Below are 27,332 nucleotides of genomic sequence, written 5' to 3'. Positions count from 1 at the left end.
AAATGAGTATAAATGTTTATAGTGTGTGCCTTGTTGACTTTTGTAGATAAAAGTTAGATTTCTTATCCTATTCATTACACAAAAATTGTACATAACAAATATCGGAGTATAAAAAATAAATCCCAATGTTACATTTTTAAACCTAAACATTTTCCATACTATGTACTTATTTTAGAATCAGTGGTACTACCTATTTTATGTTTCTTTTAACTATATACTAATATTACTTGCCACATTCCAAAGATTCATCAGAACCATCACTGCAGTCATCATCATGATCGCACATAAACTGCTTAGGAATGCAGACTTTGTTGCTGCACATAAAAGCATTTTCATCACAAGTAGTAACGGGAGCTGAAAATATATATGAAGAAAATAAAAATACAGCACAACCACAAATCAGATTTATGCTTTCCCCATTGAAATTTTGAAACTGGTAATACACTATTTGTGTACAGTACATGTAAGGTTTCCTGTCAGATGTGTACAAAATGAAATATAACAGTATAGCTTTCCCAGGTAGTTCTGATAAAGGATCACATTATTGTGAACCTTTTCTCCTCCATATCAATAGGAACACAGAAGATGATAGCAGATATAGACAATTTGTCCCATCTTGTCCTCTCTTTTTCCTTAACTATTCTAAAGTTATAGTCTCAAGCCTTCTTAACTAAAAAATTGTATTTCGTATTTCCTAACTAAAGTTTTTTTTGTGCCTATCCCAAATCTTTAAATCTAATTTCCCATTCATCTGCACCTCTTTAATTAAGTTCTTTCCTCTATGTCTTCTGAGTACACTGCAACGTCTGAAAGTAACATCTTGTTTTGTCATTCGTTTTAAACTAACTACGGTGATGCAAAATCCATGCCTGCATCCCTTGTCTTGTTGCATACCCTGGAGTTATCGTATACAGAATTATCATATCCACTAACTCCTAAGGTTGGCATTGTTAGAACCTAACAATTTATTTTACTTAACATGTAAATGCTAATATTTTTGTTACCAATATTTGCAGCTTTTTTCACATACATTCCTCTTCATGGCATTCATATACAGTGCCTTACCAGTTAATGGAGCCCTAGGATTAGGAAGGAAATTAATCTTAACCTTGTCACTAGTTGAGTCACCAGGAATTCACAGCCTTTTTTTAAAGGGGCAGATTTAAGATTCTGTTGTCAGCAGGATTATTATTATTATTTCTTCTTTTCAGGTAGACAGAATTGTTTTTAGCATGGTTATTCTGATTTAGCAGAGTGATGCACTTATGTTGCTGGCAAAAGCATTTTTTGACTATACAACTGAATCCCATTATAGCGCGGTGCTTGGGGTCCAAAGAATGTGATCGTGTTATATGCAGACCGCGTTACGCGAAAAAAAAAAATATTCAGCAAACATCGCACTCCTCATTGCACTCCCACGGCCCCAGAGGCGGAGAGCTGGGATAACTCTCCCAGCTGTCCCAGACCCGGTGCTGCTGCAGCACCCCCATGCAGGACAGACTCTGCATCAGCTGGCCGCTCTCTCCTCTCCCTGCTTCTACCTTCAGCTTCCGGATGACAGGGAGAAAGAGGCAAATCAGAGACAGCTCCCTTAAAGAGACAGTATGTCTGTGTGTGTGTGTGTCTGTGTGTGTGTTTGTGTGTGTGTCGGGGAGAAAGAGTGTATGTGTGGGGGAGGGAGAGAGTGTGAGGGGGACTGAGGGAGAGGGGGGAGTGTATATGTGAGAGGGGGAGTGTGTGTGTGTGAGAGGGGAGTGTGTGTGAGTTGGGAGTGTGTGTGAGGGGGGAGAGTGTGTGTGTCTGTATGTGTGTGTGTGGGGGGGAGAAAGAGTGTAAGTGTGGTGGAGTGAGAGAGAGTGTGTGTGTGAGGGGGAGTGTGTGAAAGGGGGGAGTGTGTGTGAGGGGGGAGTGTGTGTGTGTTTGTGTATTGAAAACCACTGCTATAGACTAACAATATAGAAACAATGTACAATTGTATTGTTTCTAACTTGTATTGATGCATTGTACAATAAAGTATTTAAGACACCAATAATCATATTGTACAGTATTCATAAATACTGTACACTAAACACAATTTTCATCCACACACAAAAACACATACTGTAGATACAATACTGTACCCACAACTGCTTTTCTATGTGTTACATTCCAGTTCCATTCGTGTTTTAAAATTAACTATGGGGCTATAATTCTGAGGAAAAGGGAAAACAGTGTAAATGCACCCCATGTTCATTCAACTACAGTACTACGGAAACCACACCATACATTAACAAACGCACTTGAGAGTAAACTGTAAAGTGCTTCATTTAAAAAAAAAAAAAAAACTATCGAGGATTGACTGTTTCATTGCATCTCTTTGCTTCTTTTTAACAATATAAATCACGCGTTTTAACTGTAAAACTGAATGGAATCTACGTTTTGTGTTTCAAGAAATTTAAGTCCAGTTTGCAAACCTGCGAGCACCTCTGCGATCTTTGGTGGTGGCTCTGGTTCCTCGTCCTCATCGTCTTCGGTTGCATCCAAAGCATGATTTTCGCTAGTAACGTTTTCAATTAATTCTGAGTCACTCATATGCTCATAGTTAGGACAGCTGTTGTCCCCATCTACCCAAGATTCTATCATGGCCCCACTTTCCCTATCAACGAACGGTTCCAGTACTCTTTGTGCATTGGCCATGTCCTTTTGTGTGAGGCCTTCATTAATGTAGCTTTCAAAGAATAGATTGGCGGCGACTTCTTCCTCTGTAAAGCCCTCTTCATCACTGTCACTGGCTACCTGGAAGTTTTCCGGTTCCAGACTAGCATTAGTTACGTTTCTCCAACATTTAGAAATGTACATTTTTGTGTTTGCTTCCCATGCTTCACCAACTTATTTTAGGTTTAGCTTCTTTAAAAAATGCAGTAACAGAATTCTCGCCCGTGATGATTCGCTGTATCAGCGTCTTTCGGAAGTTCATCTTGAACGTTGATATAATGCCTTGATCCAGTGGCTGTATTTTTGATGTGGTGTTTTTGGGTAAGTAGCTGACTCGTATTTTGCCATCTCTGCTTATCAGGCTATCGGCAGGCGATGGGCAGTTATCTAGCATCAACAAAGCTTTGGTATCCAACCTTTGTTGCCGTAAGTGTTTACGTACCTCGGGTACGAACTGATGATGAAACTAGTTTTCGAAAATGCTGGAAGTCATCCATGCATTTTTACTAAAGTCGTAGGAAAAAGGCATAGAGGCCATATTCACACGGTGGAAGCACCATGGTGATTTAAACTTGCCTGTACAAAGTGGCTTCAGCTTGTGATTTCCTGTTTGGTCAACACAAAAAAGTACGGTCACTCTGTCTTTCATTTGTTTAACGCCTTGTTTTCACATCATTCTTACAAGCCAGAGTGGTATTCGGTAACATTTTGTAACGCATTCCTGTCTCATCACAGTTATACACCTGTTCTGCGGTATAGTCACCATCTTCATTTATCTTGTCAAACTGGGCAGGGTACGAGCATGCAGCTTCATAGTCAGCTGAATATATCTCTCCTGCTATAGCGTTTTTGGTTATTCCATGTCGCCTTTTAAAGCGATTTAGCCGTGAATGAGGTTGACTCATTTCCATGATATCATTAATAGTAGCTCTAAAAAAATCAAAACTGAAGATATATGTATATCATTATGTCCACATGTTATCCTCATAAGTATTTTTATAAGTTTTTTGTGATTTTTTTGTTTCTTGTTGTCATTGTATTTGTAAGTAAGGCTGTTTTCAAAACAGGGCTTGATTGGCATCAACTTTGACCAATCATCATGTCTTTAGCAGTGACGAGGAGTTCAATCTCTCGTCCAATCACAGCCGTTGTAACTGTATAAAGATATCTAATGCCCGGTAATCATTTACCCCTGATGAAGTGCGCATGCGCACGAAACACGTAGGGCAGTACTCTAGAGTTGTCACCAACAGAACGCAGGCAACTTGGTAGCGTTCAATTGCATTTTAGCAGCAGGAAGAGGCGGTTTTCCCCAAGGCCCACCCCCATTGACGGATTTCCGGTCCAGGAGAGTGTGACAGCGTCGGAGCAGTTCCTGCATCAGCCCGACGCCATTGGAGATATAACCAACACCTCCCAGTGACTGCTAGTCAATGTGCATTTACTCGTAACATCTTGTGAGTAGGATTCCGGTTTTATGTAACCGGACCAGCTGCCTGCCACTGTTTTCATTTTGTTATTTAAAATATATGTTGTATTAAATTAACTCTTTTTATGTTTCAGCCTTGCTTGTATTTTTTCATTGTTTTGTATTTGTTTGTTTAGTGTTTGTGTGTCTGTGTGTTTAACCAGCAGTTTGCACTATGATGTTTTTTTCTGCTTGTTTCTCATATACCACGTAACACCTTGCCGTGGATCTATCAATATCCTTGGAAGTACAAGATTTTAAGCAATTTCTTGCACTTCATTCCAATTGGACTCTATACAGACTGCTTTTTAACTTTTTAGGCGCCGGTTTGTATTGTTTGTTTTGTCATTTCCATGAAGTTGGTTGTGAAACTTTTTGGCTTGCGTTTGCAGATGGAGTCCAGACAGAGGCGTGCCTCCAGATCTTTCTTCGACAAACCACTGAAACACAACTGTCTGTCTTGAGGTTGCCGCAAACTATTCCATTTCAGTCAATCATCTGTTTCTATGGACTTAGCTGCATCACAACGTTTCTCCTCCTCCTAGAGACTTGTTCACTCCTAGGTCTCCAGCCACTTGGGTTTGCTGGACTCCAGATTTGATTCTATCAAGCGCAACAATTTTTTCTTCTAAAGAAAAATTCTTCTGTTTGTTTGAAGTTTCCGCCATTTCTATCTGGCAGGGGTCTTCCCTATGTATTCCTGGGGTTAAAAACCTGAGGCTGGGGGGGGGGGGGGGTTTACAATAGAACTGAAGGGGTTAAATACCTGAGGCTGGGGGGGGGGTTAAAAACGGAAATGGAGGGGTTATATTCCTGAGGCTTTTCCTGGCACTCTGACAGCACAGTGGGTGTTCAGTAGGATCAGACTGACAGAGATCCCCCTGAAAAGAGAGCGTCAGAGCACCGCATCACCATGGTAACCAGCGTCAAATGACACAGTGGGGTCACGTGACATCACGATGCCATGGCGACGTGACAACACATGACCCCGCAATGTCATTTGATGCCGGAGATGAGGAGGAGGAGGCGGGGGGCGCGCAGGCAGCAAGCTCCCTGCCACCAGGCACATGACCTGGCCAACAGGAGAGAATAGAAAACGGCATGGTAGGGGCATGGTAGGAGATCTGCTGCATATTATTGGGAGCCACGCTCACATCGCGTTATAAGCGGATTTGCGTTGTAACAAATCACGCTATAACGGGGTTGAGCTGTATCTTCAAAATGTAGCCTTTCCAGACTAGCCAATTCTAACTCTAGTTAAGTTACTGTAGGATAAAAGGCAGAATATGTTTTATAAACCCATTAAGTCATATCTCAAGTACAGTATGTCAGGTTGGCCTCCTGCTGACACACAACACAATGTAATTCTTATATCCGTGACGGATTGCTTCTACTCAACGCAAAGAAGCAATTTTCCCATTTGATTCGTGCTGAGGCCCATGTTCAAACCACCAGCTCTCTTTGAAAGGCTACAGTATGTACTGTAGTGGTACTGACAAGGATTTTGTCAATGTTCCTGCAGCTTCGCAGAGGTTGAAAATGTTTAAAAAGACACCAAACATAAAATCAATAGTGTAGAGTACCCACTTGCATTACTTGTTAGTGATAGGACCTGAATGATAATCAATGTCAATATGGTATTGTATTTTAAAAACAGGACTAAGATTCTGGGGGTGACCGACCACCACACACAGTTTTTACATTTGTTTGCTGACAGTCAAAGCGGCACAACTACCTATTTTTATTAATTACTTTTAAATGCAAAAAGACCATTCAAATATTGCCTTTCAAAAGGAACCATAATCCTTTGGCGTACTAAATCAGTAATATGATCTGATGTAATAAAGTCAAATTGTGATTCCAACTAAAAGGGAAACAACAATTAGCACCACTTGATGTATCTACTATTTATTTGCAAAAGCTAAAAGAGCATACAGTAGACAATGAAGCTGTCTTCTTACATTTATATCTTACAGCTTCATGTGACCCATTCTTGAATTCCTTCATTTATCTAGTCTCATATACAGTAACAATATATTTTCCTTTTGAAGAAATAGTAAATACTTTAAGTCCTATTTTTATTTTACACTGGCGACACACTTTATTCGAGCTCGGCTAGTCCCACGAATTCGGGTATACCCGGGTGTATTGAGGTTTGTGACTGTTTTCTGCCCGAGTGCATTGGGTTATTTTCCAGGCAGGGATTGAAGCATTTTGTTCCCGCTGGCTGCAATACTGCACAGTATATATATATATACTGCATTACAATTCATGAATTTATGCCATCTGGTAGACATGCGAAGCATTGCAGCCTATTAAATCCTAATCATTATCATTTAACAGATCAGCCGCCCGTCAGCCAGGCATGAACCCAGGCTGGGAAGGCAAACACAACGGGGCTTGTCAGAGGTGAGGAGCGGCGCATTCCAGGTATCTGCCAGGTACATACTGGGTATTTGCTCGAATAAAGTGTGTCGGTGCAGTAAGTGTTATTTCAGTGTTATTCTTGTTTTTTCCTTTTAAGTGTTTGCATACGTGTGAGAGGTTCTTACAAAACCTATCTGAAAATGTGTGACTAGCTGTTGTGGTGTTAGAATGTGTCTTATGATGTCAACACATGGAAGACAAATTTCCCTTTTCAGCTTGTCTATGACGATTTTCTTTTTAATCCAGCAGAAACGGTTCTCTTTTCAAGCCTATCTGATCTGCACAGAAGTCTGTTCTCTCGTTGGCCCCTATTCAACATACTGTGAAGCCTCTTTCTAGTGTCGGAGAACAGTAGAGCTCCATTTAAATGAATTGAACTGAAGTCTTCCTTAGCAGCATTGTTGATAATAAAGGACATGTTTCTGTTTGGTCGGCAATATGAACTTTTATTATGCACCGACAAATATTATTTTCATTGGTAAAAGCTTTAAATGACAAAAAACATACATCATTGGGTAACATTAAAGACAAAGAAAACAATGTGTAAGTTGTCTATTGGTCATTAAAGGACAAATTATATTTTTCTGTGTATACAGAAAACATGTATGCAATTTGCTTCATAGCTGCGCATTGAGTTTATTCTATGGGGCCTATTGTAGGATCTGCGGTATTGTGCATGTCAAATAGCACCATTTGACAAGCTAATAAGTAGCAGGGAAAAAAATATAACCTCTTCATATTCTGTAAGATTTTCCGCTTCTAAAGTATCCTCTATAGCTGAGGTGGGCAACCCTGTCCCACACCTGGCGAATTAGCCATGAAAGTGCGGCGAATTTGAGTATGCCAGCTCCCACAGTAAAATAAACTTTTTCCTGATGGCGTGTGCTGGTTTCCGCTTTCTGAATGAGTCAATGAAGTGAACCAGCCTATTTTGATCTGGTTCAATACTGATTGGCCGGCGAAGCCGGCCAATTCAGTTAAACAGCAATTTTATGTAAAATAACTGGTAGTACACCGCTCACCAAATAGCAAATAATATAACCGGTGCAAAGGGATAGTACTGACATCGAAAGTAAGCAGGAAGACAATAGGTAAATCTTCCACAGATCCCAGATAGCTGCACACAGGCTAATAGAATATATTGTACAGATAGAGTAGCTTGTATTGCTACAGGGGGTGGATTGAGGGGAGGGGGATCCTGGTAATTGTACCCAAAATTGGGATAGAACAATCACCTAAAATGCCCTATGGGCAAAACAATAAACTTTTATTAAACATCTATGTAGACGCACATTGTCACGACGCAAAAAGTGTAGTGAGTAATAAAAACAACTAAAACACAGGCACGGATGTATAAGGAGGTGGTGGTAGGATTAATATAAGGTATACCACTGCTTAAATAGATACCTCCATAGGTGGCTCCGATAGGGGTAGTGGGCGGTGAGGTAAATATGCCTAATTGAAAACTAGCAATATATGCTGATGAATCACCTAAAGCCCTGGGAGGGTGTAATGGGTATCTATTATACAACTAGTGTAATAGTACCGGAGGAATGAGCCTCAGTTAAGGTGGATCAGAAGTGCTGCAGTAAGATACGGGTGCATTACCCACTGCTCTGGTGATTGCAGTGTCACCTCGTGCAGTCTGTACAGCACCTGCTCTCCTGTTACATAGAGTGGCAAGTGCCAGTATGGTGCTCAATTTCAGGCAAAGTAACTGTAGTTAGGAGTAGCCAGTACAGCACCAAACACCCTCCCTTCCCTGTCAAGGAGCAATCTCTCCCGTGACCTCCGACGTCAGCGTGATGACGTCATCCCGACGTACGTTTCGCGCTCGGGGGCGGCGCTTTCTCAAGGTAGGAGGTCCCTACTGAGTCATGGTGACTCTTATTTATATACATATGAAGGGGCGTGACTGGAAACCTCCCCAATCACACTCCACTGTGGTGATGGACAATCTAAGGAGCATATCATAGTGCTCGAGGGGTAATAGAGGACTATTGATACTTTGAACCCTAGTATCTTGTGATAGGGAAAGGAAAACGGATCAAGTACAGTGGCACACAATAAAAAGTATAACATATGCCTAAATGTGGCTGTCTCTGTCTTCCTTTTTGTGTCACCCTTTGGATGCTGCAAACTTGCCAGATAAGTGGGTTGTCAGTTGGTAAGACATGAAATCCGTATCCACATAGCTCACTAGGCATTTAGTTAGATCTATGTGCATAGCCCTCAATCAATGGTGAGAATGGCACTAAATACCCCAAGTATGAATATAGATAGGGTAATTAGTTGGAACAGTGTATTTAGCATCTAGGGCTATGATGTATATAAATGAAGGAACACACAGGTAGGTATAGGTATAATATCTCCATTTATATATTTTTTTATTTTTATATGATTTCTGATTTTCTGACCTGGGGCCAACCAGTAACTATAAATATATTGTGGATATATATTTATAGTTACTGGTTGGCCCCAGGTCATAAAATCAGAAATCATATAAAAATAAAAAAAAGTGGAGTGTGATTGGGGAGGTTTCCAGTCACGCCCCTTCATATGTATATAAATAAGAGTCACCATGACTCAGTAGGGACCTCCTACCTTGAGAAAGCGCCGCCCCCGAGCGCGAAACGTACGTCGGGATGACGTCATCACGCTGACGTCGGAGGTCACGGGAGAGATTGCTCCTTGACAGGGAAGGGAGGGTGTTTGGTGCTGTACTGGCTACTCCTAACTACAGTTACTTTGCCTGAAATTGAGCACCATACTGGCACTTGCCACTCTATGTAACAGGAGAGCAGGTGCTGTACAGACTGCACGAGGTGACACTGCAATCACCAGAGCAGTGGGTAATGCACCCGTATCTTACTGCAGCACTTCTGATCCACCTTAACTGAGGCTCATTCCTCCGGTACTATTACACTAGTTGTATAATAGATACCCATTACACCCTCCCAGGGCTTTAGGTGATTCATCAGCATATATTGCTAGTTTTCAATTAGGCATATTTACCTCACCGCCCACTACCCCTATCGGAGCCACCTATGGAGGTATCTATTTAAGCAGTGGTATACCTTATATTAATCCTACCACCACCTCCTTATACATCCGTGCCTGTGTTTTAGTTGTTTTTATTACTCACTACACTTTTTGCGTCGTGACAATGTGCGTCTACATAGATGTTTAATAAAAGTTTATTGTTTTGCCCATAGGGCATTTTAGGTGATTGTTCTATCCCAATTTTGGGTACAATTACCAGGATCCCCCTCCCCTCAATCCACCCCCTGTAGCAATACAAGCTACTCTATCTGTACAATATATTCTATTAGCCTGTGTGCAGCTATCTGGGATCTGTGGAAGATTTACCTATTGTCTTCCTGCTTACTTTCGAAAACAGCAATTCTACTTGTTGCCAAGTAGAACAAAGAAAAACCAGTCAAACAAATATATAAGGGAATCAACAAGTGCACTGTAAAAAATGCACTTAAAAAAGAAGGGTTAACTCAGAAGAACCATGATGGGGGATACCGAGCAGAGCACCCCGCCTAACGCCCACTGGGAGGCAAACTCCGAAACCGTCCCAGCGGACTCGGCGTACGTGAACTCTGCCCGAATACGGGAGTGCACCAGCGCCCGGAACACTGCCATGATGTTCGTTGGGACCCCCCTCTCCAAACGTTGCTTCCTGTTCTTGTAAATGGCTACCTTAGCCACTGCCAGGAGCAGGTTGACTAGGAGATCCCTAGGCTTATTGTCTCGGGACACTGGGCACCCAAAAATAAAATGATGAGGAGAGAAGTTTAACCAGAACTGCAGGAGAAGGCTCCTCAAGAAGGACAAGAGGGGCTGCAGTCTGGCGCAACTCAAATAAATGTGAAATACGGACTCCCGCTCGCCACAGAAAGGACAGGCGGCGGGGGAGTCCGTGAAGTGTGCCAAATACTCTCCTGTGCTCAGTGCACCGTGGAGGACCCTCCAACTCAAATTCCCGGCGGGACGGGGAACCAAAGCTGAATAGAGCTCTCTCCACCGGGGTCTCTCGCCCTCGTTCCCAAAAAATACCCGCCTCCAGATGGTATCTGGGCGGGTGACAAGGGCGAGGTAGTGCACTATATGGAGCACCAGAGAATACAGGACTTTCCTCGGCATGCCGCGAAAACATGCCGGGGACATATCCCCCAACCTGCTGAGGTTGGGGGAAAGAGGAGCCCGAGGGGGTTGCCGTGGTTTGGGTTCCACGCAAAGATCCGGAGAGCTAGGATTGAAAGGTTGACAAGGCTCTCCGGTCTGCAATACCCCCTCGATAAAGATGCGTGAGTCGGGGTGGATGGCATCTTTAATCTCCTGGATCAAACGACGAGGGACACGGGCAGTAAGCAGACCCATACGGGGCGCGAGCTCCTCCGCTCCTACCCAGTCCCATCGCTCATAGTCCAGGAGATCCCCGACTCTGGTCACCTGCGCCAGGATTAGCCGGCGGCAAATAGAGGGTGAATCCAACATCCGAGCCCCCACTGCCGGATTATACAGCAGGGGCTCAGCGAGGAAATCAACCCCCACCGCCTGTTCCTTCCTGGTCGCGGAGACCAGTTTCCAGGCCTTCAGTAAGTCCCGGTAGTATGCCGGCAGCACCGAGAGGTTTCTACCTAAACCCTCGGGCCTGATGAAAAAAAGTTGCCGGTCATACCTCATATTGCGCAGCTGGCGAAAGAAAAAGGTCGCCAGCTGGCACCACTGCGGAGACGGATCTGCGAATAGGTATCTCTGCAGGTACTGGAGGCGGAAAGTGTGTAATTGGGAGCGGACACACACCACTCCCTGTCCACCCTCCTCCAAAGGGAGACACGCAACTCCCGCAGAGACCCAATGCTTCCCCATCCAGAGAAAATCCATCAATCTCCTCTGGATCTTGTTGATAAATTCGGGGGGCGGACCCATGGCTATCAGCCGGTGCCAAAGCTGACTGGCCAGCAGCTGATTAATCACCAGGGTCCTTCCCCTAAGGGAAAGCATTCTCGACAGATACACCCATGACCCCAGACGAGCAATGACCCGTTCTTCAAGATCACTGAAGTTTTCTGGGGCCGGGTCCTCCGCAGCAGACAGGTAGACTCCCAGATACTTGAGAGTATCGCTCTCCCACGAGACATTCCGAAACATGGGGGGCAAAGAGTCCACCTGTAAGGGACCCACCAATATGCCGGAGCACTTGGACCAGTTGATCCGAGCAGAAGAGGCCGCGGTGTAGACCTCTTGGCACGCTCGTGCCTGCTCTAGATCATCTAGGTCCTGGGCCACAAGGAGCACGTCATCGGCATAAGCCGACAGGACTACTCCCATGTCGGGGTCCCGCAGCACCAGCCCGGTGAGCCTCCTCCTCAGTAAGCAGAGGAAGGGCTCAATGGCCAGCGCGTACAGTTGCCCAGACAGGGGGCACCCTTGACGTACTCCCCGACCAAACACAAAAGGTGCCGTCAGGGACCAGTTGATCTTCACCAGACACTCTGCAGAGGCGTACAGCATCTGGAGAAAGCCCACAAATTGTGGGCCAAAGCCAAACGCCCGCAGGGTCTGCATAAGGTAACGGTGATCCACTCTGTCAAACGCCTTCTCCTGATCTAGGGACAGGAAGGCGAGTGATAGACCAGTCCTCTGCGCATAGTGCATCAGGTCCCGGACCAGAAAAATGTTGTCATGAATGCTCCGGCCCGGGACAGTATAGGACTGGTCGGGGTGAATCACCTCTGCCAGCACGGACTTGAGCCTCAGCGAAAGCGCTTTGGCTACGATCTTATAGTCCGTGCTGAGCAGTGAGACCGGTCGCCAATTAGAGATCTGACGGAGATCCCCCTTCTTCGGCAGCAAAGACAGTATTGCCCGCCGACACGAAAGTGGCATCTCACCGATCTCAAGGGCTTCGGCTAGGACCTCGGTGAAATCAGGTCCCAGCATCTCCCAGAAAAACCGGAAGAACTCCACAGTCAGCCCGTCTAGCCCCGGTGCTTTTCCGTGGGACATGAGACTGAGGGCTTCAGAGAGCTCGGCCAGAGTCAAAGGTAACTCAAGCAGCTCCCTTCCATCCTCACTGACCGTGGGAAGCCCCTCCCATAAGACCCTGCATTTATCTGGCTGGATGGACTCTGGAGAGAAAAGATCTACATAGAATCTCCGGGTTCTGTCCCGGATGCTCTCCGGGTCAGTCAGAGGGGTACCGTCCTCTGCCAACAGGCATGTGATATGTCTACGGTTTCCCCTCTTTTTCTCCAGCACGTAGAAGAGGCGCGACCCGCGATCCATCTTTCGAAGGAAGTTGATGCGGGATCGCACATACGCCCCCCGAGCTCTCCGATCTTCCAAGTCCCGGAGAGTGCACTTCCTCTCCACGTACATACTCTGCAGGTATTGGTCTCCTGCCACAGACAGCCGCTTCTCGAAATCGAGCACCACCTCCCTGAGGGCCTCGATCTCAGCATCGCACACGAGGCACAGATGAACCTTGCCCACGTCCCACCACTGCTCTAACGTGGCAAAGTCTGACCTGCAACCTCTCCAGGCCATCCAAAAGTCTCGGACCGTCGTCGCAAACCCCTTGTCCTCCAACAACGTATTGTTGAAGTGCCAATATGCGGCCGAGGGTGCTGCAGGTAGCAGCGTCACCGTCACGGACGCACAATTGTGGTCCGAAAACGGCGCCAACCTAATGGCACTGGACTGGGCTCGTGACAGGCTGTGGCTGGAAAAATACAGCCTGTCGATCTGGGACCAGGACATCCGTTCACCCCTAAACACCCTAACATGGGTGAACTCAGTGGATGCCTCAGGATGTTGTTCTCGCCAGACGTCTACCAAGGAGTAGCGGGTGATGACCTCCCGCAAGGCCGACGCAGAACACGGGTGTGGCTCCGGACCATTCCGGTCTTTTCGAGCCTCGAGGGTACAGTTAAAATCACCCCCGAGCACCACGTATTTGTCCGCGTCGACTGTCTCCAGGTATTCAGAAATTCTGACGAAGAACTGCCTTCTCAGGGGTCCGGTGGCAGGAGCATACATGTTCAGGAAATTAAACATGTAGTCCTCGTGTCGGACCCTGATATGCAACAGGTGACCTGGAACAACAGCTTTGGCAAGCAGCAGCTCAGGTTGAAAGGATTCAGAGAACAGGGTCACCACCCCACAAGATGTTGAAGTGAGGTGGCTGAAAAAGACCTTGCCTCGCCACTCCAGATGCCATCTGGCTTCAGCCTCTGGAGTGGTATGGGTTTCCTGCAGGAAACTCACAGAATACTTTCCCTTTTGTAAAAAGGAGAGTACCTGGAACCTGCGAAACCCGTCCTTACATCCATTTACGTTTAGCGTACCGATGCTCAAAGCCATTGGTAATCAAGAGTCTTGCTTCCCATAGGCGCTCAGGGTACTATACCCCGAGAAGCCTTTACGTGCTCTCGCAACACTTTGTTAAACTTTAGGACCCGAGTATGTTCGATAGTCCCGGAAAGTTTGGCCTTGTGATTAGCCTTGATATATACTCTGAGAGAGTGGAGAATGACCGAAGCATCCTTCCACCTCTCGAGGGCCAACTGCACCTTCGTATGTCCGTGTCTACAGAGGGTATCATCCAGGAAACTATCTAGCTCCCGGGCAGGGATAATGGGGATCGAGGAGTCCACCGATTCCATGGTGCCAGAGGACTCCCCTCTGAGCCCCAACTCCCCAGGCTCCTCTTGGCTGGAGAATTCAAGACCCCCGTCCTTCTCTGCGGGGGGCCTCTCTCAGCCCTAGATTGGATCCCCTCCTCGGTGTTTCCACGAGGGGGTCCACTGTGCTCTCCACCTCCATCCCCGAGTCAGGATGTTCAGGGGCAGCTGGTGGCGACATGGCAGAGGCAGTGGTCTCCCGAGAGTCCTCGGGGGCCACAGAAGCACACGTGCCACGGGTGTTCGCATCACCCGCGGGAGGGCACGCATCAACCACGGGAGGGCCCTTACCATCCGCGGGAGGGCCCCCACCATCCGCGGGAGGGCACCCACCATCCGCGGGAGGGCTCTCACCAACCATGGGGGGGCACTCCTTAGCAAGGGCTTCATTGGGAGGGTCTTTCCCAGCGTTCACTCCCAACAAAGTGCCTGCCCAAAACTCTGCACCAAGAGGGTTCAGGTCAGACAACTCCCAGATGTAATTGGAAGTGCTCACCAGAACATCCTCCAAACCCTCATCCACGGGGGTCAGCCCTAACCCATCTCCTTCCTCTGGTGATGCAAACCGGGGCTTTTTATCCCTATGTGCGTCACCCGAAGGCGGTACAGCCGGAGGGGGATCTTGGCTGGCTCTGAAGATAGGTGCATTCGGCATGTCAAATTCACCGAAGCACAATTCTCCGGGGGACGCTCTCCAACCGAGAGGGGCGCTGGGAGGCTCCCCAACGTCCCCAGAGGCGTCTGGTACCTCCAGCTGCATTCCTTCCAGAAATTCGAGGGGGGGGGGGCTGTACATTGTGGGGTTAATCCCAACCAGTGGGCCGGACAGGACCACCTTGTGCGGAACTGATTTTTCTTTCCGCTTCCGAGACTTCAGAGGGTAAACGTAATATGGTTCACCCTCAACCTCCTCAATCACCCTCTTATTGGTTTTAGATTTGCTCTTCCTGGGGATTGATTTCCCAGGAGAGGGTGCAGCTGTCTCCATATCAGGAGTTTCCTCCCGCTCCCCTTCACCCTGTATGGTGCTTACAATGGGGTTAGGGGGTTCTTGGGGGGGGACAGCGACAGAGGGTGACTGTTGTGGGGTGACTTTGTTCTTCCCCCTCTTTTTTGGGAGGAGAGGTTCAGATGTCACTGTTTGAGTTGCGACAGTGACATCTTCTGTCTTCCCAGGGGGGACCTGGGCCCTCAAGATCTTTTCCTTCTCCCTCTGTTCTTTGGGGAGATGTTCAGATGTCACTATTTGAGATGGGGCAGTGACATCTTCTGCGGTCCCAGAGGGGGCCTGGGCCTTCGAGGGCTTTTCCTTCTCTCTCTTTCTTTGGGGGAGAGGTGTAGACGTCACTGTCCGAGATGGGGCAGCGACATCTCCTGTGGTCCCAGCGGGGGCCTGGGCACTGGAAGGACCAGGCCTAGGGCTGTGACTAAGAGTGTTGCTCCTAGGGGCCACAGTTTTTGGTGTTTTGTATCCGGGCATCGCCCCCATTGCCGCACTTGTCCTATTCCCCTTTCCAGGCATGATAACAAATAAGCCTCTAAGTCAGGGGAAGGTATTGCTTAGTGAGAGAGGTATTGAGAGAAACTGTCCCTTTAAGAAGAGATCTCTCTGCAAGGGGAAAAAAACAGATTTTAAAACCTGCTGCAGCTTTAAATCTTTTTCCCCTTATTGGTTACTCTCTCTCTCTTTTATAATAAGCAAACACCACAAATTTACAAGTCTTTATAGAAAAGACACAGAGCTCTCAATAGCAAATGAAAAAAGGAATCAGGCCTAAGAAAAACAAAAGAGTGAAATTGGAAGTTTAAACAACCAGTAAAAACCTCCAGTAGTGAGGGAGGAGAGAGGGGGTGAGACTGCAGTTTTCCAGCCAGCTAAACTGCAGCTATGCTGGGTTAAATCACTGCAGCCCCTGGGTAAAAACCAAAAACGGTTTTTAAACCTGAAAATACACCCAAAACCCTCTATAAAACTCCCAGTATACTTACAGTATACTCCCCCACAGATCCACAGCAAAATATAACAAATAAAGAAAGAATAAAGCTGATTCCTTACCAAATGCCTGGGAGCTCCATGGCTACATTGAAAAATAGGTTGCCCACCTCTGCTCTATTGAAATCACACATTCCGAGTGAGTAAACATACACTACAATGTTGAGTTTTTTTTATTGTTTTTTACTTTTTTTAACAGAACTAACATTGCATACATGGGGAGATCACACATTATATAAACTGGGCATTTCACAATTACTGAAGGGGGTAATCAGCTCTTTATTATATTTTTAAATGTATATGTATATATCGGCTGAAGAGTTAGTTCAGCGAGTAAAGCAGTCTAAGCAGGAATGGTCTCATTCACATTGAAATGTCCACTTCTTGTGACTTGGGCAAATAATTCTATCTCCATTTGCCTGTCTGTGCCACTGAAATTAGATTGTAATCTCTATAGATTCATTATTAAAAAGAATCATACAATACATATATTTAAACTAGTATATTAATAATACACATAGAAAAGTGCATTGCTGGTCACTATTTACCTGGCCGAGTTAAAGACCCTCAGCTTTACATTGGCCCTTCAACTCCTCCAGCCAGGGCATTATTGACTAGTATTGTTTGTAGTAATGTAAATATCTAGGTAGACAGTACCAGGAAAAGTAATTTTCTGACTTTACAGAGGTACTGGAATACCAGTGAATTGGCAACATCCGCGAGATTGAGATTGTTGGCCATATCGTACGGATTTCAGAACCAGATTGAAATCTATAAAAGCCTTTCTCATATGGTTTGGGCATGCGCGAATGGCTTATATAATATGGTGACCTGCATATATGAGTGAAAACGGCTTTTCCACATGGATATGCACTTCTCTCAGCTACTAGAATACAACCATATGCAGGAGCCAAACCAGTCACCGGTGTTCACCGTGCAAGTAAAAAAATAAAGGTACCCTCTCCCCCCCCAGGCGACATTATGTGTGGAGCAGGTTCTTACGTGGAGCCCACTCAGGCGATGATTGCAGAAGTTGGGGCCACGTTCCAGTTGGGCTTAGCTTCTGTGCTAGGACCACCTTGGTGGGTTGCCACCGGATGAGGTGCGGTCTGGGGAGGGGGTGTGTGGAGACAAGGAGGCCTTTAGAAAAGCCGGAACACTGTTTCCGGCTACTAAAACAGTGTTCCAGAGTGTGGATGATGGGCCCCAAAGGTGGTGGGTTCTAGTGCGGTCAAATTGTATGTAATATGGTAGTTCCGCCACTACCCCTATGTATTAAACTGCACAATGGGAGATCTACAAGAAAGCAAACACAAAACAGATGTCTAGAGCTCTCTTTCCATCACTGTCAAGGAGATTGATAAAGGGCTATGGGTCCAAAACGTCGCTCTGTTTTTTCAATGTGTACATGCAAATTAAATAAAGGAAGAATGTAAAAAGTTGATAGACAGAGTGCTGTGAACATCTATTTTGTTCTATTGCTGTTGTTCCGATGCCAATGTGGGTGGTCTACAACGGCTCCACATGCCCCCTATAGTCACTGATTTTATACAAATTGCTGTGGTTCTAGATCTATAATTATGGAAATTAACAAAATGTAATCAACAGAACTTAAACAGTTACGCTGTAAATAAGCTTTCAAAACAATATTCCTGAAAATGAGTTGAAACAAGTAAAAAAAAAGTCTCAATATGGGAGAGAACATTAGGTATGATATCTAAGTTGTCAAGCAACCCACTCAATCCTTTTAATACCATCTAACATCCAGTGGTTCGGTGTGCATTTGAAATAAGGCATAAAATAGTTTAATAGCCTCGTCAGCTTACTCCATTTATAGGATTCTTAAATATACATTTCTTGCTATCACCTGCATAAATTGATTTTCTTTTTTAGTATTGATATGCTAATGAAAAACATGCTGAATCTCTTTTATGTTTAACTGCATATGAAGCACTTTACTATGTATTCTTTTTTTAATAAACAAGGAATTTCATGCTTTGTGGAAAATAATTGTGGGTAGATCTTCAATCAGTAACGTGGAAGTAAATTACCTCCGAACTATACATTTAAAACAAATAAGAAGAAAAATGACATGTGAATAACTATTCAAAATCCAATGGACGAACTGCAGTTATCTTGAAATTCATGAAACAACCTCTACGATTTTAGACATTTCACAGAAAGCAATTTAGAAGACACCAGAATTAGCACATTGTTTCCTGTAAGAAAATTAATTCTTTGTTTGTTTATAATAAGGCTTTAGTTTGACTAACACTTTTACTGCCAAAATGTACCTGTTACCACTCCATCCAACAGCAAAGAGGTTGAATGAGACTTGCTGATAGGAGTGAATAGAAAAAAATACATTTCTTTTAAGTTCTGTACATGTTGTCATTAATACTATTGGCCAAACAGATTTTGGAGACTATAGGTTATTCATTACACTTTGAAAGTTTCACACAGAAACTCCCATTGACTTGATATAGTGCCACCATATATCCATCTCTCAGCCCATTTGGACACGCATCTTGTTGTACTGAATCTATGCAACCTCAAGTCGGGCAGATTTGTGGGCATAGGAAAATAATTACAGACCCAGATACAAGATTGGAAACTGGTCACCATAAAGCCCCTTATTTAAACACACTGATTCATACAGGGGAAATGTATAATTAAACATAACACAATGATATTGATGCTTATAAATTCCACCCAAAAGGTGTAAAAAGTGTCAAATGCATGTTAACAAGATAATGGCCATTCCAATAAATATCGTTTTGCATTTTTGTTTAGAAATTTCAGTAATCTACAGTACCCCATTGAATCAAATTAACAGCAAAAGTGCTGCTTTTTCCTTGGTACATACTGCTCCCTATTTATTTAACACTGTTAGTTATATATCAGCGAAAGTTTTGATCTTTAAGAAATGTATCTATGGTCACTTGATCCCTTTTGGAGGAGTAAACCCAGTTTTAAAAAAACGTGTCAACCCCTGAATATTTCCCCTTGTTACTTAATCACTTTGTCCCCCAATTAGCTTGTTTTCTGTCCCATAGCTGCAGAGGAATCATTAAACAAGATTTGCTCCTATGTCCAAACTACAGGGATGCTACACCAGTTCACTTGTGCAGCACCATTCAGCCAGAGTTGATTCTATGGTACAGAAACCCTGCTTCTCTCTGGAACTCCTCTGCGCAGCTCTTACAGACCAGTGGCTGGCACGGCAGGATAAACACTGTGGTGGTCCAATTCAGATGCAGGGACCCCCGCAGAGGTAATCCTCCCAGTCTGCTTTCTGTTTTCGTACGCTCGCGGCTGCACTGCAGCCTGGAGACCACACGCAAACAAGACACAGAGGACAGGAAGTCTGACTACAGTACATCTGAAAGTCACATGACTGACAAGTATGTTTTATATAATTACCACAACATTACCACAAACTCTTCCATGCAAATACATCTACGCATCTAAAAGTGTAAGCTAGAAAGACTGAGTGGAAAAGTCTGCCTGGTTCAGTGAGCCCAGATAGACCCTCACTACCAAACAGGCAGTAGGGACATTTCTGATAAGCTGCATATAAAATGTAGAATACATCTAATTAATGGTATAGGCAGCTCAAACTGTAAATAACAAACTCACACCTTCAGATTGTTTGAAAATTGTGGGAAAAACTCACTGGTAAAAAGGTATGTGAGATAGAACTGTCACAGCATGTACTGTAGGACCATTAATCTAGTAAGAAGCTTTATTGGAGAAGACTATGTACGACTCAGCTGATGTTCTGGTGTGACTCATTTAGGGCTGTGAGGGAGACAAATAAAAGCCCAATAAAGATGAAGAATTGATTCTTTCAAGCACATGGGCTTTAGCTGGTAGGTGACTGTCCTGTATTACGGTGAAGGGGGTGGTAAATTTACAGCACTGGAGATCTTGCTGCACATTTCATCATTTAGCGGGTGAGGGCGCAGAACAAGAGGACAAGAGAACAAAAGCATCCTATCTAGCCCCCTTTATTAAGACTGTTGTTGTTTTTTGGATTTAACTAACTGACCTGGTTCTTACAATAATCAGACATACAAGCCAAAAAACAATCAGAGCCCAGAGAACCAGCTATGCAAATAATTCACACTTCATTACTTATTATTAAAATATATGGTCTTATTTATAAACATAACTATTAATTGTTTCCTTCTAAATCTGTAAGAATTAAGTGAGCAGAATTAAATGATATAGTTGAATTAAAAAGCTTGATTTGTATATACAATACTAATAAATCCCCAATCATGAACCCACACTATCTTGACACAAAAGTATTTTTTTTATTTGCTAACCACAAATTTTGATAATTTGAATACTGAATTTAAAAAAGGTACATAACGTGTGGTACTAATATTTTGCTACTGTATTGGGCATCACTGTCAGTGACAACAATAAACATGTTATTAATTAAGCTGATTTTAAAATAGGAGGAAATAAAATAAATATCCCAAAAATTAGAAAAATCCTATTACAAATTAATTACTGGATTTTAGATACTGTACCAAGCACTCTCTCCTAATGTGTTATTGACTTAAGAAGCTAAACTGCCCCCAGCAATACAGCCAACAAATTACAATCCTGCAAATTATAGCTGTCCTTGCTCATTACGTCGCAAACCATCCAAAATGTGTCCTTTTTTAATCATGAAACAAATTGTGGTTCAGTCAGAGTTTGCAAGTGATTCACGAAGCTTTAAGTTAATGTGCACTATAAATTCCCTTACTACAGTACGCACACCCTAAAAATCGGGCTTTTGCTGGAGAGAGTGAGGAGAGGGGGGAAGAGGGACAAATCTGCGAAGATACCTGAGATAATAATTAAAAACTTGCTAACTATATTATCTACACATTAAAGAAGTTATGGTGGGTAAAAAAGTAAGAAAAACCTTCCACCGTACAGTGTACAGCAAATGAAAATACCACTTGTGAGCACAGCCACATGTCTCAAACCAGTCTGCAACCCTGCTTTTCCCCATTATCTCCTAGCATACAGGGATTCCACTGCAGCAAAGGATTCTGGGGGATAACATGCAAATGAGCTCAGTGCCACCTTTTGCTTCAAATCCATTTTGATATGGACTCTAAGCTTATGCCTGCCACATTACATAGCTTTCAGTATACCCTGGTTAAGGTGCATAGCCAACAAACCTACCCACAGCCAGCTGTTTGACATTGGTTAAACTGTCTTTGACATTTGAAGCTGGGAAATGTTTCAACCACACCTTAAATAAGTTATAGTGGTTAAATAATATACAAAAACCATCCACCGTATAGCATACAGTAAATTAAAATATCCCTTATGAGCACATTCACATGTCTCAGACAGGTCTGCAACCCTGCTTTTCATTATCTCCTAGCACACAGTGATTCCACTGCAGCAAGGGATTCTGGGGGATGACATGCAAATGAGCACACAAAAACATCTGGGCATAAATGTTAGCATTTTTTAATAAAAAATTAGAATTGAACAAGAGGTTTGTTTTGGCATCAGACACATGAGTTCTCATCTTTCCTATGCCAATGATCTCTCTGGGAATAACTTCTGCCTCCTGTCACATAATTCCTAGTGGCTACAGGCAGTGTCAGGCTATCCTGTGGGGTTTACCCCCCCTCATGCAGCCTCTCTGAGTGAACGGGGTTGGGGTGAACTGGGTCTGTGTATAGCCAATCTGTGCAGACATTGTGCCCTCCCCCTCTGTACTAGAGAGAAGGCGTTCTAAATTATATGCAGTTCTAGCTCCTCCCACCTGGGAGTGAGAAATGCTCTAAGCCCCTTAGGGGTTGAGGTGAAAAGATCTAATTGACTGCAAGGCCTCAATTGATTGGAGCCAGGTACCATCCAGAGGTCTGGGACCTATCCTGAAAACCCTATGCATATGCTGTAATAACAACTGCAGTGGCTGCCTCAATAAAGGATCCTATTTTATATACCACTGATTAAGTTACAGTCTATTGGGTAGAAGTATGAGAGAAGACTGTCATGGTGGGGACTGTCCAGTACACCTGGAGCCTGCTACCAGCGCTGACACCATGAGAAGAACCTGAAGGATCACCAAAAGCCTGTCCTGTTTCCCCATACCTACGCGGACCTTCAGTATCTCCTGGACCCACACAGGTATTTAACACCATGACACCTGTAGCTTTAGCAAGATCTCCCAGAGGGAGGAGAGGGGGGGGAGCAGCGCTACACCTATGACGTGGCAAAGTATAGGAATTTCTATGTATATTTTATCCTTCTATTTAAGAAACTTTTCTGCATTTATTGTAACTGTATGTTCTTGTAATAACCTTGTTCTGTAATCTAAAGCAGCGGTGCGCAAACTGGGAGGCGCACCCCTAGGCTGGTGCAAGATTGTTCAGGGGGGGGGCACGGCGGTTGCAGAGGCCCCGCGCTCTTCCCCCAAGGCATTTAAATTAATGCCGGGGGGGATCGCGAGAGGCCTCTTCAACTTCACTTACCTTCTCTTTGGCGACGCGTGATCCCACATTGTCATTTGTTGCCGGAGAGCCAGAGAGGAGGTAAGGGAGGGTGGGGGGGCTCAAGCAGGGAGGAAAGCAGGAAGGGCGGCGCATGCTGGAAAGATTGCGCACCGCTGATCTAAAGCACTGTATTTTTATATATATTTAAATAATCTTTAATAAATAATGCTTGGGACTCTCAATGAACTGTTGCACGCTTTGTAGAGGGTATTTACATGTTGGACACATTTTGCTACAACAGATTTTTGTGTGCTAAATGCATAACTTTTACTTTACTAAAAAGGGACCTTAGACTACAAATAATTTCATATTTCTTGGGTGGTGGAAATGTATAGATATGATTGCAATCGAGTAAGGGGTAAATAATAACTAATTGAAAGTACCTTTGAAGGCGAAAGGTGAGTTAGCTAGAGTAGCCGTGTGTATTAACCCTGGTGTCATGTGCTCACAAGTATGCTGTCCATGACAGCTGGTACTGTATATTGGGACGGATTCAGGGGAGATATTGTTCCTTTGAGGGACCTCTGCAAATGTGAAAAGCGGGCCAGCTAGAGAGCTGTGTATTAACCCTTGTTCCATATGCCTGACAAATGATTAAATTACCATATTTCCAGGAATCTCAGATGTCTTCATAGATTTGTCTCCATGTGTTGTATAAATTAGAGGAGTGTTTTGGGAAGTATATAAGTCAATGGATCTCTCTCTACCTTTACTTGCAAACTGTGACTGAGCTGCGTTTTTTTTTAATGAAAACTGCAAATTGATGGCGGAAATGGGTGATTTCAGTGAACTTTTTCTCTCTTTAGAGTTCTGTGAAATGTTTTGCCAGCAAACAAACTTAGAAAAAGAAATGTTAAAATGTTGTGGCTGCATTTTGGATAGTGTCACTCATCTCTACAGGAAATATTTTTGTTACCATTCAGATTAAGACTTCACAGTTGTACAGAAACCAAAAATGCTACACAGAAGTTGTTTCTAAGTAGCGCCCAGTTTGAATGGGACTGCCAGGGACCTCGCTGTGTTAATCTGATGGGCCATTAGCCTGTCGGCAGAAATGTCACTGAAATGTTGCTGCTTGTACCCAGCATGTACCTGGGTCGTGTTGGTGATAGCCCCAGATTTTCCAAGGCAAGTTTTAGAATACTCGTCAGCGCACCTGTACATGTAGAAACTTACTGTACTTGCTGACATTAACCCTGCCCTTTTTTCATGCTTGGCTAATGCTTTTAAGTACCTTGCTGCCGTATTGTGTGTGTCTTACTGCAGCAAGCCAGTGGGAGCAATAACAGCTGCTACATCTGTATGTGGTACTCCGGGTCCCATGAATACAACCAAATAAAAGAATATTTACAAAAGCTTTAGCACGACACCTTGTCATACAACACATTTCCTGTTATCCCATCATGTTTTACATATTAGTAAAGTTATGTAGCTCATCTCCCGCTGAAGTGTTTTATTGCAATTTTTATGTCTGAAGATTCTGGTGTAATGGAGTTAAGTGTCTGCGTTTAATGATTGGCTGAACTGATAGATCTCTCTTTTGAGGATTGTGCTACAGCATGTCTGAAACATATTTTAAGATGTTACTTATCCATGATCCTACCACACATCACCAATCATATGCATAAAAAAAAAGATTGACTGCTAAAGTCTTATGAATTGTTACATTGTTTATAGCCTCAACACCATGCTGTATCTTTCTGAGGTTCAGTTACCTCTCAGATGTTTTATGATTGATTTGACAATGTGAGACTAAATGTTTGGACGATAAAAAAAAAATGCCTGCAATGGGTTTATCTGTCCTGTCGCGGACGTTATTTACAGTGTATCTTGAAATATACTAATGTTGCAATGCACCAGTAGAAACAAATATCATGAGGCAAAAGCTGGACACTAATCTAACAAATTGTGACCATATATATCCAGCTGAAGTTTGCATCAATGTATCATGGCATTATCCCCTCATTTAGTGAGTGATTTGGGGAGTTCTTACATGGGGCAATGGAACAAGCTACAGAGGGGTTACATGGTACACATATTACAATGGGGTGTATTGAAACTGTGTGTGAAGCCATCCTTTTACTGTTGAGAAAAATAAAACCTCGTCTGAGGAACCATAAACCTTCCTCTAAAAGAATGTGTCAAATAATTAGAAAGTTTCTTATGTTTGCTGCATAAATCCAAAGAAAGTCTAGACTTTGATACTGTATATGCTGGCCTTATAACTTTGAGGTTACACTTACACAAATATTAGAATTGTAATTGCATATTAGATATTCTGGTGAGATTTAAAGTGAGTGTATACCGTATCTATGAAAATATACTAACACAAAGTTTGAAGTAGGGTTAGCTAGGGGCAGGTTTGGACAGCAGACTCCTGTGTATAGTACTTCCAAATGTGTAATAAACTTACTCCACAACCAGCACCTACCTCTGACATGGGTTAGAATACAAGCAGCAGTCTGCGGTGATCACCATTTTTCTGTTGTATTTTATTTTCTTACTCACTTGCTTTACTTATTTTAATAGATCTCTTCTTGCCCTCCCCAAAGCTGTTATTATTTTTTTCAATCTGATGTTCCTTTCAGGAGCTGTAAACATTTGAAATAAAGTGTCTGGGAGCTTAAAATGATTCTCTGCCCAGAGCTCAGTGCAGGCTAAAGGTTGCCATGGTAACCGCGGAAGCTAGAGATTAAGAAAATCATGCCTTTTACCGCAAAAAAAAAAAATCACGAAAAAATAAATAAAAAGCAAGATTTTCTCAAGGGCAACATAGCAACATTATGTAGCACTGCTCTCCCCCCACACCTGGGAGATCTTGCTATTGCTACAGGTGTCATGGTGCTAAATACCTGTGAGGGTCCAGGAGATGCTGAGAGTCCGCGTTGGTATGGGGAAATAGGACATGCTTTTGGTGATCCGTCAGACTCTTCTCGTGGTGTCAGCGCCTCCAGTCATAGCAGGCTCCAGGTGTACTGGAGACAGTCCCCACCATGACAGTCTTCACTCATAACTCTACCCAATAGACTGCAACTTAGTCAGAGGTATATAAAACAGGATCCTTTATTGAGGCAGCCACTGCAGTTGTTATTACAGCGAATGCATAGATTCTTTAGGAAAGGTCCCAGACCTCTGGATGGTACCGGCTTTCTTGCAGTCTTGAGCTCCGCGTATATCTTTGGCCGCAGTCAGCCCCAAGAAGGAGAGACTAGAACTGTGTGTCTCTACCCCAGCACGGGGAGAGCTCAACTCACTATAATTTAGAACACTTCCTCCCTAAGGCACAGAGGGGGAGGGCACAAGGTCTGCACCATGATTGGCTACACACAGACACAGTTCACATCCACTCCAGTCACTCACAGAGGCAGCATGGGGGGGGTTAACCCCGGGGGGGGGGGTTAACCCCACAGGATAGCCTGACACTACCTGCTGCTACTAGGACTTACGTGCCAGGGGGCAGAAAATATAGCTTGGACCAGCCTTGGCTACAATTATATGAATTAAACTCACATAGGCTTCTTGGGGAGGATTGCTGCTTTAAGACCCTAAGTAGTTGTTTAACAAATTCACCACATTATGTTATCATACAAGTTGATGTTTTCAAAACTCTTTTGACCTATGATGATGTTCATGGAACTCCAGCCGTCTGTCACAAACTGTGCACCTGTATATGTAGAATTCCCTTTCAATTGAACAAGCCTTACCACAGCCAGCCGTAGAAAGTTCATCACTTCCATTGGGACAGTCTCTTTCGCCATCACAAAGCCAATGGAGTGGAACACAAGCATGAGAACCTGGGCAGCTGTACATGTCTGCAGCACAAGTTACAGAACCTAAGATATAAGAAGCATAGAAATATATCCAGTATTAAAAAAAATGCAACAAAGTCCCATTTGCTCTATCTGCAACTTGGGATAGGGGTATAGCATTTGTTCAACAACTGAGTGAATAAAGAAGAGTACAAAGTGCAAGAATCTCCACATACTGTAGGCAAACATATAGCTACACGGAAGCTGTGCACACACAAAAACAAACAAACTTATGTCCACATGTGAGAACATGTGCTTTAATATTTGGCTTTGCAGAAATGAAATTTTAAGTGTCTATGCTATTATGTATGTTATATTTAATATAAGTGTATATTTTGTGTAAAATCTTTTGCTACGCAGACTTCAGGTGTGAAGAAGCCTAGATCAGGGGTGCTCAACTCCAGTCCTCAAGACCCACCTGAAGGGCCGTTTTTAAGTACAGTATAACCAAGCTTCAGCACAGGTGGCTTAAACAGTCACAGCTTCAGCACAGGTGGCTCAATCGGTGGCTCAGTTTTTGACTGAGCCACTGATTGAGCCACCTGTGCTGAAGCTGGGATATCCTTAAAACCTGACCTGTTGGGGTGTCTCGAGGACTGGTGCTTAGCACTAGTGGTCTAGATAACTACTTCTGCTAGTCCCATAAACTTTTGCAGTTGCCAGTGAAACACCCATGACTAGGTATGAAACTTTACAGAAATTCCGGCAGATGAACATTCAAGTTTC

At 43.9% G+C, this 27,332-nt stretch overlaps 1 protein-coding gene across 1 annotated transcript in view; it reads right to left on the bottom strand.

Annotated features, from left to right (window-relative positions):
- Window positions 1–27,332, bottom strand: part of LRP1B (LDL receptor related protein 1B) — a 1,102,312-nt gene that overhangs the window by 167,117 nt on the left and 907,863 nt on the right. The window contains exons 52-53 of the mRNA XM_075610066.1: window positions 26,502–26,630; window positions 232–354 (exon numbers count right to left, since the gene is read on the bottom strand). Coding sequence (XP_075466181.1) covers window positions 232–354; window positions 26,502–26,630 — 252 coding nt within the window. The remainder of the gene's footprint in view (window positions 1–231; window positions 355–26,501; window positions 26,631–27,332) is intronic.

The sequence above is a fragment of the Ascaphus truei genome, chromosome 7 (assembly GCF_040206685.1).
Source record: "Ascaphus truei isolate aAscTru1 chromosome 7, aAscTru1.hap1, whole genome shotgun sequence".
NCBI lineage: Eukaryota > Metazoa > Chordata > Amphibia > Anura > Ascaphidae > Ascaphus > Ascaphus truei.
This window is presented reverse-complemented; position numbering and strand designations above follow the sequence as displayed.